The sequence below is a fragment of the Petaurus breviceps genome, unplaced genomic scaffold (assembly GCF_028583685.1).
Source record: "Petaurus breviceps papuanus isolate PSGF00001 unplaced genomic scaffold, PetGlider_PUasm1.0 91133, whole genome shotgun sequence".
In the NCBI taxonomy this organism is placed as follows: domain Eukaryota; kingdom Metazoa; phylum Chordata; class Mammalia; order Diprotodontia; family Petauridae; genus Petaurus; species Petaurus breviceps.
This window is the reverse complement of record NW_027187419.1, coordinates 97,839,825-97,856,004: the sequence shown is the minus strand read 5'-3', so window position 1 is coordinate 97,856,004 and position 16,180 is coordinate 97,839,825. Positions and strand designations below refer to the sequence as shown.

Here is a 16,180-nt window from a genome sequence, read left to right as displayed (position 1 = left end):
AGAAGGGAAGATGAAAATCCACTCAGTGATAAGCTTCTTCCTTTAATATGTGATGGCATTTTTTTTTGTGCAAAACTGAGTTTGAGAAACAGTCACCTCCTTTAAGTCATAGGTATATAAAAAAGTCACAACTAGCTTTTGTTTGGGAGACTTGTACTGGAAGCCAAGTTTTAGTATTCATTCTTACCTTTTCCCTTGGGATGTTGATACCTGGAATAACACTTGGACCTTGGACAACAGGTACCCTTGGATCCTTCTGCATCACAGAAAAATAATTTTATCATTATATCAATTTCCTTGCAAAGGGATCCTAGTCAATAGCCATATTCTTTTCATGGGGACTGCCTAAATGGATTTTAATGTCTCAAAAGCATCTTGCAAAAATTAAAAAGTTCATTATTTTTATTATTATTTGTTCCCAATCCTACTTTTCATAGGAGACACATAAAGAGTAAACTGCATTTTTTGTTTTGTTTTCTTTCTTCTTTCTTGTTGTTCATTCCTTTGGTCATAATCCTTTACAACTTGACTAATGTTTAATGTGAAGGTATTTGTAGAACCTTTATCAGATTGGATGCCGCCATGGAGGGGGGGAGGAGAGAGAGGAGGAGAAAATTTAGAACTCAAAAGCTTGTGGAACCAAATGTTGTAAACTAAAGGTAAATAAATAAAATTTGAAAAAGAACAAACTGCAGAGATAATAATTTTAACTTTTAAAAGACTAAAAACTTTTTTTTCTTTTTACCAGTTTATGTGAATGTGCCCCACATACAGGAGGTTCTCAGTAAATGCATGTTGATTGGTTGTTGTTAGGGACCAACCTTTTGTCCTGGTATTTCAGCTTTTCCTGGGTATACAGGCAGACCTTCTGGGCTTGAAGAACCAGGTTCAACCTAAAATAAACATAGTTAAGAAGACATCTGACATAGGCAATGCCAGTATCTTTCTTCCTGTTGCCATAAAAACACATTAATTAGTCCTTCTGCTTCTGAGAAAAAACAAAACAAAATAAAACATTTCCCTTCTTTACTTTCCTGGACTCATCCCTTTGGCCATGTTTTGCTTTCTAATTCTTGGCAGCATAAGCAGCTGCTGGCAGGAAATCCCTCTTAACCTTATATTAGTGGCATGAAGAAGCTGTTGAAGGAGCGTATGGGACTTCCAGCTCTATCCCCCTGACAAACCCTATTCACCCCCTTGTTAATGCATGAACAGTTTAGCCATATGTAGATCTGTAGTATATTTGCCTAGTGGAGGTGGGGGTGGGCAGAGAATTAGATTCAGTGGATGACCTCTGAAAGGCACCCAGGGAAAATCAGCCAACATACTCCCAGACTTTCAGGGGAATGCAGACTGACCAGCTCCAGTCCCTTCCCTGCCAGCTCCAGCTTGGGTTACTGTCCCTGCTCTATTTTTAGGTTGCATGAATTGAGGTATAAACAACGAGATGTTTGGGTCTTATTCTTCTGATTCTGCATGGAGGGGGAGAAGTTTCTTTCCTCTCACCCTCTAATATAAGTTTCCATTTGCCATGTGAATGTAGGTTAATGGCAGCTAACCCTCCCAGGAATTTGCAATTTAGTATTTATTTATTTAAGATTAATCAATAAAGGCTTTTCATTTTCCTTGAGTATGTCTGTACTATTTCCTATTTCAAATGTGTTATAAGGCAGTGAGGCTGTAATAAAACAGACTCTAGCTTTCTGGTTGAACCTATATTAAATGAACCATTCCAGAATAGCTATTTTCAGAATAGCTACTTTTTACATTCAGTTAAAAAAAAATCATTTCACTCTGGCCAAATAGTACATTCAAGTTAAGAAACAGCCACATATAGTTATCTCCCTAACAATTTCCAGATTTATGTCTTGAGTACTACCCTGGAGGTGCTTTTCTGCAGAAATTCATATGATCTGTAACATTTCAAGCCATGGTCATGGGAGGGTGAAGAAATTTAATGCACAATTTTCCTGTGTTAGAAACAAAAGAGCTTGTTTGATTTGTTTTATGTTGATGAAAAATACATCTATTGTTAGGTACAAACCTGCAAATCTTGCAGAAGTGATCTCTTAAGATCCTCAAGACCACTGACTGTCTCATTTTCATGCTCTACTCTCTTCCAAACAGGGACGACTGTCTCCCCTACTTCCTCCCTATCCAGGCAAACCACACAGATGCTCGTATTTTACTTGGGCAACGGCACCTATAATCTCATCCCAAACCCCTCTCCTTGTCCTCAGTTTCCCAGAACTGTGCGACTCTGATACAATCACATGTCTTTGAAATATCTAATGGCTCCTGGCCTAACTCTGCCAGCTTCCCATTCTCGACATGGCTCCCTTAGGTCTGTACCTGTATAAATATGACATTAATGTTCACTCATGCCTTGCTCCGAAGAAAGAAGGAATCCCACAGGTGCACAACTGTGAGAAATAAATGTTGAGAAGCCCTCCTGATATCCACAATGTGGTCTTTTAGAGGGGATTTCTATCCAGGTACAGGTTGGACAAGAAGGCCTGTGATTTCCTTCTCTCTCTTGATTCTGTGGGGAGCTGAAGTGAAGTGACTTAACTCTTATTACATCTCCCTTAATTTTTCTGAGTGGGCTCTGCAGTATCATAAGGTTGGCTCATTTAGTGGAATTTCTGATATGATACCTTATGTTCAGAGTTATATTTATTTTAAAAACTCCAGGCCCCCTAATTTACTCCTAAGCTTCAGAATATTTATCGCTTGTTCTGGCTAATTCCCTGGAACAATAGCGACACCCCCTGGCCAACTTTCACAATCACACAGCTGTCATATTAAAGAGGTTTCAATTTCAATTCAATGAATTCAGGGGTATCCACCTTTTCATCAATACTACTTGATGAAGCTTTATCCAGCAAATCAGAGGTCATTGTTAATAAATAAACCCCTGTGCCATCAGTTTTTCCCCAGTGAGCTTTGGGTATCTTCCAGAGTGACTCATGTAACCACTAGGATTCTATACCTTCTGATGGATTCCTTGAATTTCCTTTTGCCCAGTTACTGCTATTTCTCCTGGAAAACCTTGATCACCCTATAGAAAAAAAAGCCTTTAAAAATACTGGAAAAAAAACTGATTTGGCAACTGTACTTTTAAGCATATACAATGGTGAGAGAGAGAGAGAAAGTGTGTGTGTGTGTGTACTATATACTGTTGTTGAGTTGTTGCAGTCATGTCCAACTCTTGGTGATCCCATCTGGGGTTTTCTTGGCAAAGAGCCTGGAGCCGTTTGCGGTTTCCTTCTCCAGCTCATTTTACAGATGAGAAACTGAGGCAAACAGGGTGAAGTGACTTACCCAGAGTCATACAGTTAGTAAGGAAAGTTGAACTCATGAAGATGAGTCTTCCTGATTCCAAGCCCAGAGCTCTATCCACTGTGCCACCTAGTTGCCCTGTACACACACACACACGCACGAACACACATATGTGTATATATACTCAAACACACACATACATACACACATACATACATATTTTTTGCATTTACTTTTAAAAAATATTTTGAGTCCCAAATTCTCTCCTTCCTTCCACCCTCTCTTTTATCCATCTAGAAGGTAAGAAATACAATATTCGTTATATATAAAGTCATGCAAAAATATATTTTAATATATTTGTATTTATCTATATATGCACAAATTTTTCACTCTTCCCTCTTCCCCCCAATAGAATGTAATTACCTTGAATGCAGAGATTATTTCATTTCTGCATTTGTATCCTCAGTTCCTAGCCCAGTGCCTGGCACATAATAAATGTTTGTTCATCCACATTAAAATGAACAAATTTTTATAAAAATCAGCCCAGGCTGTGACTGTGGGGAAAAGGTCAGCATGGCCATCTGCTGTTTTCTGGAGGTGAACTTGCTAATCTTTTAGCTCTGTACAGGCCTTTGGTAAATATGCTTTTCATACATGACAATTAGAGCATGTAAGACAGAAGTCAAAGACGGAGGTTTGGGGAGTTTTCTGCTGGGTGCCAGGAGTTGGCCCGTACAGCGAGTAAAGTTCCGGGTGTCAGCCAGCTGGGACTAAATAGGCTGGTTTTTTTTTTTATCCTTCTCTGACCTAGTAAAGGAGCCCTGGATTTGGATTTAGGTGATCAGCTTAGAAGCTGTCACTTCCTGCCTGTGTGAACTTTGGCAAGCCTCTCAGTCTCTTAGGGCCTCAGTTTCTTTATATGTAAAATGAAGATTAAATGACTTGTACAGTACTACCTACCTCACAGGTTTGGTGTGAAGAAAGTGCTTTATCAGCTTTAAAGCACTAAATAAAGTTGAGCTTTTTTCTTTAAGGAGGCAATCATATTTGATATTTATTTGGTTTCTCCCTCAGCTCATAGTATACTTTTGTATATAGTGAGTGCTTAATACAAACTTGTTGAATACCTGGGTGAATAGATGAATCAACAACTATCTAAATTAGAAAGAAATGTGTTTATGTAGAAATGGGCTCTTATCTCTGGTGAGAAGGGGGAGGAAGGGGAGAGAGAGAGACAGAGAGACAGCCAGAGAGACACAAAGAGACACAGAGACAGAGAGAGACAGAGAGAGAGGGAAAGAGGAGAGAATTAGAGAGAAAGAAAGGGGGGGGAATAAGAGAAATGAGGAGAGGAGAGGGGAGGAGGAGAAAGAGAGAAGGAGAGAGAGAGTGGGAAAGGGAAGGAGAAAGAGAGAATGCTGGGAGGAGAAATAATCAGATGAGGATGAGGAAGAGAAGGAGGCTCTACCCTCTTCCCTATGATTGTGAGATCCGTTGGGAACTTGTTTAACATTTGGAACCCCGAGTTAGTTTCTCTGATAGAGAGAACAAGTGCTCTTAGAATTGGAGAAGGGGAAATGAAGAGGGCTCTTTGGTCACCACAGATTAATCCAGAAATACGTAGATGAGTGAGGCAGTGTAGAAGAGTGGATAGAGGGTTATCTGTGGAGTCAGGATGACCTGGATTCAAGTCCTATCTCTGATACATCATGACTGTGTGACCTTGGGCAAGTTATTTAACCTCTCAATGACTTAAGCAACTCTCTAAAAGCATAAATTGCAGAATTATTGCTGATATGCATTTGTAGGGGGAGTTTCCTTATTGGGAGCACCTCACACAGAAGATATCACAGGTCTGGATACCAGCCTCCTTACCCCTACATGGGTGTGGGTGAGGCCCCATTCTGGCTTAGTCATTTTAATAACCATAATATTTTCCCAAGGGGACAGACAGGACAGATAGGACAGTTAGGCCTGGTGAGAAGGAAGGACCTTCTACTTACTTCTAGGGAGTTTTTGAGATCACTGTGCTACCTCCTCCCAAAGTCCTTAATTTAGAAAACTGACAAGGGCAAAATCAACAGTCAACAGCCTATGGGCTAGGCCAGAAAGGCTTCTATCCCTTAGCCTGATCTATTGCTTCTTGTGGAGATTTGTGTTTGTCCTTCGTTCTAGAAGGAACATCAGGGAAGTGATGCCACGACACACAAGTGAATTGGATTTAAGTGAGGGAAGGCTGTTCAAAGTCATCAGCCTCACTTTCTCCTCTGGAGCCATCTTGGCTGGCTGGTAACTTGTCCTTCTGACTTTAACTGTCTCTTACTCAGGTCCTTACTGAGGGCACCTTGTATCTAGGCTGACCTTTAATCAATTAAATTCAGATCAACAATTTTTTTATTAAGGCACCTGCTATGTTCAGGGTGCTAAGCACTTGAATACAGAGACAAAATGAAAAACAGCCTTTGTTCTCAAGAAGCTTAGATTCTATGGAGACAGCTAAGTGATGCAGTGAATGGAGCATTAGACCTGGTTCAGGAAGACCTGAGCTCAAATCCGGTCTCAGATTAGCTGTGTGACCCTGGGCAACTTAACCTAAGGGTGCTTAATTTCTGTCTGTCTCAGTTTCCTTCCCCATAAAATGGTGGTAATAACAGCAATCACCTCATAGGGTTGTTGCAAAAAATGAGATAATATCTGTAAAGTGCTTTGTGAATCTTGAAGTTTTATATAAACGTTAGCTATTACTCTACTAGGGGATAGAACAAGTGTACAGATAAGTAAAAAAAAACACCCCATAATTTGATAATGCAATAATTATTAATTTTTTTTTGCCTTTTGGAGGGCAATTGGGGTTCAGTAACTTGCCCAAGGTTGCATGGCTAGTATTTTTGTGTGGGTGTTAAGTGTCTGAGGCCGGAACCGAACTCGGGTCCTCCTGACTCTGGGGCCGGCACTTTACTCACTGCACCACCTAGCCGCCCGATAATGCAATAATTATTAACATCTGGGTCAGTTAGAAAAAGATTTCTTTTGGGAGAAGTCAATCATTTCTTATTTTCTCTTCTCTTTTCATGGCAGTACTCTTGGTTAGTTTCCTTCCTACTATCTTACCATTCCTTCTTGGTCTACTTGTGTCAAACCCAAGGCTCTCTCCTGTGTCCTCTCCTTTTCTCTCTCTCTACTATCTCACTGAATTCATCAACTCCCATGGGTCCAATTATCCACATGATTTCCATATCTATATATCTAGCTCTAACCTTTTTCCTGAGCTCTAGATCCACTCATTACCTACTGTCTATTAGACATTTTGGACTGGATTTCTTGTAGGCATCCCAAACTCAACACATCCAAAAGAGAAGTCATTATTTTTCCCCTAAATACATCATTCTCTACTTTACACTATTACTCATCCAAAATAGGAAGACACAACAATGAATAGAGCATAGGGCCTGGAAGATGAGTTCAAATATGGCCTCACACTCTTACTAGCTGTAGGACCTTGGAAAAGTCCCTTAATTTTTGTCTGTTTCAGTTTTCTTAACTATAAAATGGGGGAGCGGCTAGGTGGTGTAGTGAATAGAGCACCAGCCCTGGAATAAGGAGGACCTGAGTTTAAATCCGACCTCAGACACTTAACACAAAACTAGCTGTGTAACCTTGGGCAAGTCACTTAACCCCAATTTTCTTGGCTTCTCCCCTCCAAAAAGCAAAAACAAAAAAGGGGAGGGGTAAAAAGAGTACTTACTTCCCAGTGTTGTTGTGAGGATCAAATGAGATATTTGTAAAACATTTAGCCCTGTACCTGGCACATAGTAGGTGGCTAATAAATGCTTGTTCCCTCCCCCAACATATCTAGTCATTTGCCACATCTTATTTTTATTTCTACAACAACTGTCCTGTTTCTTCCTTTACACTAATACTGCCTTCACTCTAAGTTCAGGTCCTCATAATGGACTATTGCAATGATCTCCTAATATGTCTTCCTGTCTCAAGTCTCCCTCCACCCCAATTCATCCTTTATAGAGCTGCCAATGTGATCTTCCTAAAGTACAGGTCTGACCCTTGCCCCCAATTCAATAAACTCCCCTTGTTCCCTATTACGTTAAATTACCAAACTTCTCTTGGCACTTAAAACTCTTCATGAATTCTTCCCTTCTTTTCTTTCCAATCTTCTTAAATCCCAAATCTTCTTCTAGGCACTCTCCAGTCCAGTGATACTAGCTTACTTGCCATTCTACCCACACATCATTCCATTATCTACCTCCATGCTTTTGTATTTGCTATTATCCTCCATGCCTGGAGTGCCCTTCTTCCTCTATAGTTTCCTACCTCATTTCTCCTTTCTTTTTTTTGGAGGCAGTCAAGGTTAAATTACTTGTTCAAGGTCACACAGCTAGGAAGTGTCTGAGACCGGATTTGAACTCAGGTCCTCCTGACTCCAGGGCTGGTGCTCTATTCACTGCACCACCTAGCTGTGCCCCCCATGTTGTCTTTTCCATTGGAAAGCAGGCTCCTTAAGGACAGTGACTACTTTCACTTTTTCTTTGTATTCCCAGTGCTTAGCATTGTTCCTGACACCTATTAAGTGTCTAATAAATGCTTATTGACTAATTATTTGAGGAGGTATGGTGTCTGAGCTGAACCTTGAAAGAAACAAAGGATTCTAAGAGGCAGACGTGAAGATGGAGTGCACTCCACGCATATAGGATGGCCTATGCAAAGGTCTGGAGTGGGGAAATGGAATGTCAAGTTCTGGAAGCAGCAATGAGGCAAGTTTGGCTGAAATGAAGAGTACACAAAGGGAAAGAATGTGCAATAAAACTGGAACCAGATTGTGAGAGGCACTGAATGCCAAACTGAGCTTATCTTTTATCCTAGAGACAGCTGGGAGTCATCAAAGATTCTAGAGCTAGAAATGATGTCTTTGGCAGCCTTGTGGGGAGGAGAGATTGGAGAATCAAAGACTAGAAGGAGGAAGACAAATGAGGAGGTCATTGCAACAGTCTTTTTGGAAGGTGATGAGGTCCTGAACCAAGATGGTGTTTGTGTGACTGGAGAGAAGATACATGTGGGAGATGCAGTGAAGGTAGGATGACTAAGGCTCAGTAATAGATAAGATATGGAGCTGGGGAGTGAGGGAGAAGGAAGAGTCCAGGATGCTTACTTGCATCCAGTTCTCAGGAACTCGACCTCTGATGCTAGCTCTGGCTCCTGGAGGCCTGACCAATGTCAAACCTTCCTGGCCCTTAAGGACTGCCTGCTTCAGTGAGCAGCCCTGACCACCCAGTCAGGCTTATGATGGCTGGAATTTGGATTTAGGTCTTTCACACAAGGTGGTCCAGGGGAAGTGAATAACAAACAAAATGTAAAGCTACTGGAATAAGCTACTGGAATAAAGTAGGTAACATCTACACAGTGTTAGGAAATACAAACAATACCAGTAGTGTTTTTTTTTCCTGCAGTCACCTGGGTACAACTACATTAACAAACCAGACATGTCTGGGGACAGAATTTGTGCCCCTGGCTGTAATAGAGAACAAGTGAAATTGGTGATACTGAAAATTTCTTAAGACTTTAATAGTAAATCATTTAGACACAAAGATAACAATGATATATGTTTCCCAGGTAGCTCTCTTCCCTAAGGAGTTACAAAGCAAGCCTAATAACATTATGCTGGGTTTCTGACTAGAAATTCCTAATGAACATGAGCAGTTTTTTTTTTTAAAGAAAAAAGCTGAACAGGAATAAAGATCATTTAGTATCCAGTACCTTCTAATACAGCTGGAAAATTGCAACAAAGCAGGTGAAAATGCATGGAGAAGGAAAAAATTGATAAAAAAAAAACCAAGACAAACAAAACAAACGTATAAGCTGTAAAAACCAGTTGCTGTCTTTTAGACATTGAACATTTCTAATCTGGATCATCTAGCAAGCTTGTGAGCTGGGCTTATTGTCACATTAGGGACTAAGCTGGTACTCAGTGACCCTCTGGGATTCTTTGTATAAAAATATAGTGGAAGATGTTGGCATCTCTTTAGTCCATTATGAGTGAGAAAATAATGCCTTCATCTATATCCTGAAATAACCAGCCCCACCCTGGGCCCATGCACTAATGAAAGCAGGGATGATCCAGAGCACAGATAGGACTCCAGTTGGTAATTCTATATAACTATTTTTGCTTATTCAAGCAGTTGTGAGTGCACCCCGTATTTCCTAGTGGCTTCCTTCCTGACTTCTAGGAATAATGGATGAAAAAGAATGGAGGAGAAGGAAAATTTCTCCTTCTTGGTCTAAAAGTTAAGTTGCTCTCCCTTCTGAATGCTGCTATGGAGAATTATGAGAATATACAAAAGAACTGTGATATTCTCCATGTGGGGTAATTCTCAGTATGAGAACTCCCTCCACCAGGCAGATTCAACATATTTATGGATTAATGGATGAGCTTTACCACTGACTACCTGTCTGACTTTAGTCAAATCACCTCAGTTTCCTTATTGTAAAATGTGGCATATGGACTAGAATACATCTTAAAATTCTTTCCAGACCCAAATCTATGATCCTGGAGGAAGCTACTTGAGGCATAGAGAGATTAAGTTACTTCCCCAGGGTCAGACAGCTCATGTCAGAGGCAGGATTGATTTGAACCCAATTTTTCTTGACTCCAATCCCAGTTTGCTACCCACTATGCCACAGTGTTGTTCATCCTTCATTTCTGAAGAGGACCAATGACATCACGGGTGGGGACTTGTCTTTGAATTGGATTTAAGTGAGGCAGAGTTGCACAAAGTCGTCAGCCTCACTCTCTCTTTCAGAGTCATTGAAGTCCAGTGGCAAGACAAAATTCAAGATGACTGGCAATGGCCTGGGATTCAGTGGGTGACCTTGGTATCTTCAATATCTGACCAAGCTCTAAGTATTCCACAGCACTTGTTTCAACCATCTTCATGGTTGGTGGAACAAATTGTTCTCATCCACCCATTCCAAGAAGGAGTGAAAAAGTGACCTTTCCTGTTAGACCTCATATAGCACTTTGCTCTGCTGCTCTTACATGTACTTATGTAATACTGTGTTTATGTACAATTCTTCTCTTAAAGTTCCTGTAAGGAGAAGAAGTTGATAACAGAGATCAGATTTGCTGATCTGGAGAATCTTCAGGGGATGGAAGACCTCAGAGAGGTGACTGAGGGTATGAATCTGAAGCTTATTAACTGAGTGACCTTCTTTTGGTTGAAAAATTGAATTTTTCCCCTGGTTGAAATTTCTTCTTTTAAAAAATGAAGGAATTTGACTAGATGGCCCCTGAAGTCCCTTCCAGCTCATCATCTATGATCCTATCAAACTGAATCTCTTATTGGGGGATATGAAGCTATTCTGGGTCCTTAGGTGGTACTAAAAATGTAGAAACTTGGCCATAGCCTGGTGGGTGGCAGTGGTTTTTATTCTACCTTCTATATGCTACATTCAAATATGTAGCATTCACATTTCTCTCATACGAACCTATTTCAGGGTTGAGAGTAACTTTATAAAAAGTAATTTACATATTCAGGTTGTGAACAATTGCTGTAGTAGAAATCCTTACCTTTCCAAGGCTAGGAGCCCTTACTCCATAGCACCCTGGGAGTCAGGTGGATCTTATTGTCCTACTCCCTCCAACAATTTTTAAATGAATTAATTGTTCTGAAGGTAAATGTTCTTTCTTCTCCCCCCTTTCTCTCAATGAGAAGAACCTTTAGACAATGAAAGGAGAGCAGTACCTTCTCTCTGTAAATCCCAGGGTCAGGAAAGCTGGGAGGTAGATGTTGGGGTCCAACTTCACTCTGCAAGAGCAGACATAACTATTAATTAGTCCCTCTGACAGAAAAAAAATCCCATGTGAGAAAAGAAGGGAATAAGCATTTACAGAGTGACTAGTATGCACCAGGCATTGTGCTAAGCCCTTTACAAATTTTATCTTAGAACCTGGTTCTTCACCTAAGATACACAAACATGGCCATCCAACAGATTGCTTTGATCTCCTTTCATTTCAGAACTCAGGATTTTCTCAACAGAATCAATCACTTTTAGTTTCAACGCATGTTTTCCTATGAAGAGGAAAAGAATGGTTTTGGATAGCTTATTGGCCATAAATCCATCCATAAACACAGACCTTTTTGGTTGCTATTGTAAACCTCAAATAGATTTTGCCTCAGTGCATCTTTTGTAAGACTGAATTGATCTTGACAATATAAAAAATCACTTATACTTTGTTAGGGAACTGATGGATTTATGGCCCACCTTTTCCCCCCTTCATGCCAATCCCTGGCTGCCCATGAGGCTCTTTCAACCCATCAAAGCTAGAGTTTCCCTGCATGACCAAGTCACATTTATTTAACAATAGTAACCCGCAGCCCCATGTTTGGTTCAGCAGAGTCACTAAAGTTTCTGGACCACAAGTGATGCATACTAAAGGAAGAAATCATGGCAGTGACACGAATGGTACCACCTTTGTTTCAAATTTTTCAGCTCAAGTCAATGAGAGAAACATAATTTCTTCTTGACTTGACAGCATCCTCATGTTTATACTAATTTTCATTAATGTTGCATGTAGCCCAGCTTTCCATTCTCTGAAGGGGAAAATGTTTATGAGAAAGTCCTTCTGGTTTTCCATGGAAAACAATTATCTCTTTTCTGTATGAGCATATGCAGAGATGTCTTATATGTGTCTAGAAATTCACTTCATTTGGAGGAAAAGGGACCAACAGAACATTTATAGGGATTCATATGGTGTGCTCTTGGTAGGGGCATACAGTGGATGCAGGGAGTGGATTTTGGCTTAAACTAGTTTCATTTATTCATTCCTTGATGCAACAAATATTTATTGCATGCCTATTGTTATAAAGATGCAACATAGTGTGACAGAAAAAGCACTTGATTAGCAGTCAGATGATTTGTGCTGGACTATAAAAGGGAGCCTTTAATTGAGATTTGGCCTTTTCTCCTTTTCTGGGGGCAGATCAGAGGGTGGTAGAGATGTAAAAATTGCATGTGCTCTCATCTATGTGGTTTCAGAGGAGAATTTCTAGACCTTGAATTTCTGGTCCCACCCTCATAAACTTCCTTCAAATGTATTTTTTTTTTTAATTTTGCTTTTTGGAGGGCAATTGAGGTTAAGTGACTTGCCCAAGGTCACACGGCTAATTTTTGTGTTAAGTGTCTGAGGCCGGATTTTAATTCAGGTCCTCCTGACTCCAGGGCAGGTGCTCTATTCACTGCACCACCTAGCTACCCCTTCAAATGTATTTTGAACTGAATTGATCCATAATGCTACAGTGTCACAGAAGTCAAAGGTGGAGTATGTCTGAAGTTGGAGGACTTTGATCAATAATGTCAAATGGTGCATAAAGGTTGATGAAGACTGGGAAAAGATCATTGCATATATTGATCAGGAAGTCATTTGTGATTTTAGAGAGTATAATTTCAGTAGAATGGTAGGGTCCCAATAGAGATTTTAGAGACTTAGTTAAGGAAAAAAGTATTTGGTGAGGAAGTAGGATGTAGAGAACAGCACACTTATTTATGAAGTTTGGCTGAGAAAAGAGATGAAGAAATAGGATGGTAGTTAGAGGAGACAACAGGGTTTCTGTGAAAGGATCTAAAAGTTGTTTTTTGAAGAAATCTCACTAGTTTAAGTTACTGTAAAACAATACTCAGGTCAAGTCCTAAGTGTTAGAGAGTTATTAGCTTCAGGGGTAATTGATGTTGGGGTATGAGTGGAGGCCAAAAATAAATTCCTATAACAGGTACAAAATCTAGAGATGACTTATAATAAGTCATGAGCTAGGTTTCCTAGCTCATGGAGTAACTCTTCTCTGATACAAGACACCTAGGGAGATAATGGTTGTGGTGCCAAGTATGGTTGCTCTATATAAGGTCCTTTATTTAAGTTTCTATCTATCTATCTATCTATCTATCTATCTATCTATCTATCTATCTATCTATCTATCTATCTATCTCCATCCACCCATCCATCCATCCATCCATCCATCCATCCATCCATCCATCCATCTATTTCATCCTTAGTTTGATATCATCCAGAATATTGATGATTTCTGTGTGACAAAGATCATTCTAGTATTTCTTTAGGCAGTCCATGATGTTGGCCAAGTCAGAGTTGTGGAACACTTTTCTAATTGCTTACCCTCATTTAAACATGCCTTACAGGTTGTTGGAAAGAGTCAAGTGGTTAAAGAAGAGTCTTTGCCTAACCAATGGAAAAGAGATCCTGAGATAGGTGGTGAATCTTCTCTTCTACTGTGTATAATGAAACCACCATCCACTAAATCTCTGACTAAAATCTTTAATAGACCAAAACAGCCTTCTCATTGAATCATGGGTGACCACAAATATGGGCACCATTCAGTTCTGAATGCAAATAGAGGACTGTTTTAGAACCTGGTGATCTATCAGATTTGTAGTTCCCAAGGCCACAATTGCGAGTCATATATAATTTGATTAGGACTTCCTGGCACTCTATTGAAGTTCATAAGAAGCAGAGTACGACATATTGTAGTGGAAACAAAGGTTTGTATTGTACAACAGGAATATATTTGCTTTTATGCAAGCTACAGGACAACTCTTAAATAGTTTTTAGATCTTATTATAGTAAATCAATTGGTATTTCAAGCTATAGATATCTGCTTATGTTTTCATCAGCACAAGTCTTTTTAATAAATTAGATTTAAACACAAAATAGATGAACAAATCCAGCTACTAAGGTACATGATGTTAGCAAACCTTGGTGCTAACATATCTTGGCAATGGATTCTAAAAATGATGAAAGTAAGAATTATGAGCTTTCTTGAGGCTGATTTCATTCAGATCCATTCTTTAACGAAGTTTCCCTTTAGATTTGGGACCAGTCACTGAAGACATATCCCCCATTCCCCAAAACATAAAATCATCTTCACTGAAAGTGCCAATAGCTATTCAGTTTCTGCCTAGGCAGACATAGGGCAGCTAAGTGGCCCAGGGAATAAAGTGCTGGGCATGGAGTCAGAAAGACTCATATTTCTGAGTTCAAATTTGACTTCAGACACTTAGTAGCCGTGTGACCCTGGACAAGTCATTTGACCTTGTTTCCTTGACTTTCCTCCTCTGTAAAATGAGCTGGAGAAGGAAATGGCAAACCATTCTAATATCTTTGCCAAGAAAACCCCAAATGGAGTCATGAAGAGTTGGATATCATTGAAAAACAAATGAACAGCAACAACAAAAAGGTAGATACAGCTAAATCACTTTATGAACTTCTTTACAAACTACTCTGGAGGCAATGGCAAGAGTGTTGGATTTGGAATCATAGGATCTGGGTTCAAATCCTAGTTCTCCCATTTGCTGCCTGTGTGACTTCAGGAAAGTCACATCTCTCTGGGTTTTGGTTTCCTTATCTGTAAAATTAAGGGGTTGATGAGCTATTCTCTAAAATCTCTTTCAGGTCTATAATCTATGATGGGTAAACTATCTTTTTTTTTTGTCATGGACCCCTTTGACAGTTTAGTGGAGAATACACACCCTTTCTCAGAATAATGTTTTGTTACTATAAGTCATTGAACAAAATGCTAAATTTCAGTTAGAAGTCAGTGAAAGTAATGATATAATTTTTTCCCATTCAGGTTCATAGGCCCCTTGAAATCTATCCATGAACCCCTTGCTCTATGAATCCCAGGATAAGAACTTCTGATCTATTATGTGATCATCTAAACGTTCACACAAGGTCATTTTCTTAGTGAGTGGAAGCATTGGTGATCATGAACTAGAACGACAATAAAAAGAATAGAATGAAGAATACCAACTATATTAGACTATATCCACATTTGTAATGTTAGTGGGAGTTGAAGAAATCGGCCTCACATGGAGCCCAACAAGAGAAGCTAGATTAGGGGAGGCTTGTTTCTCAGAAAGGTCCACACCTTTTGTTACAAGGGTTGTGATACCCTCTGGCTCTGAAGGAGGGTGTATATATATATACTGTAAGGCAAGGTTTTGCTTTGGGGCTCATTTATTGGAAGAGTGTTCATGTGATCTGGACAGACGAGACTGTGGATAGCTGTTAAGGAGCACCCCTCCTCCCCTCCCCCCGGCTTTGTAAACGCAGATATTGGTGCTTCTCTCTCTGGTAACTGTATGTATAACTTTGGTCAGACAGCTAGAAGCTCTGTCTGTTGATTTGTGTTATTTTTTTCTGTCTGCATTTTTTTTTTTGCTTGTAATTTCTGTTTGTATTTTCTCTGAAGTTTAGGGTATTGACTTTTCCCCTGGACTAAGTGAATTTTATATATATATATATATATACATATATATATATGCACACACACACACACACACACACATATATATAATTAAAGTAAGATTGTTGATCCTTTTAAAGTTGCTTTCCTTTAGAAAAGCAAATCAAAAAACCTGTGCTAGCAGCCATCCTGGGTATGCTAGGGTGCCTTGGAGATACAACATTAAAAATTAGAGGGAGCAAGGTGTACTGAATTAGAGAGCCAACCTTGAAGATCTGGATTCAAATCTTGACTCTGACATATCCTAGTTATTTGAATATTGGATAGATGCTTAACCTCCAAGTGTTCCAAATGTCTTTCCAAGGTCATAATTTACTGATGAATTGCTGATCTGCACCAGTAAAAGACATTTCTGTATCAGAAGTCTTTTGGAAATCAAGGTTCATACAAATCGAAATTACCAAATTAAGCTCCCCCTGTTACTTGTGAGTCATAAATTACAGAGATATGGCCAATGCTAGAGTGAAATGTTTGAATAACTTATGCACATTGCATGTAGCCCAGTCTCTTGGGAATTTTGTCTCATACAGGTTGTCCCATGCATCAAAAGTTCTTTGTTTATTTTTTAAAAGTGT

General features: G+C 39.6%; 1 protein-coding gene across 1 annotated transcript in view; it reads right to left on the bottom strand.

Moving 5' to 3' along the window:
• Nucleotides 1-16,180, bottom strand: part of LOC138154906 (collagen alpha-1(XXVIII) chain-like) — a 59,098-nt gene that overhangs the window by 21,081 nt on the left and 21,837 nt on the right. The window contains 3 exon segments of the mRNA XM_069079899.1: nt 188-256; nt 822-893; nt 11,037-11,099. Coding sequence (XP_068936000.1) covers nt 188-256; nt 822-893; nt 11,037-11,099 — 204 coding nt within the window.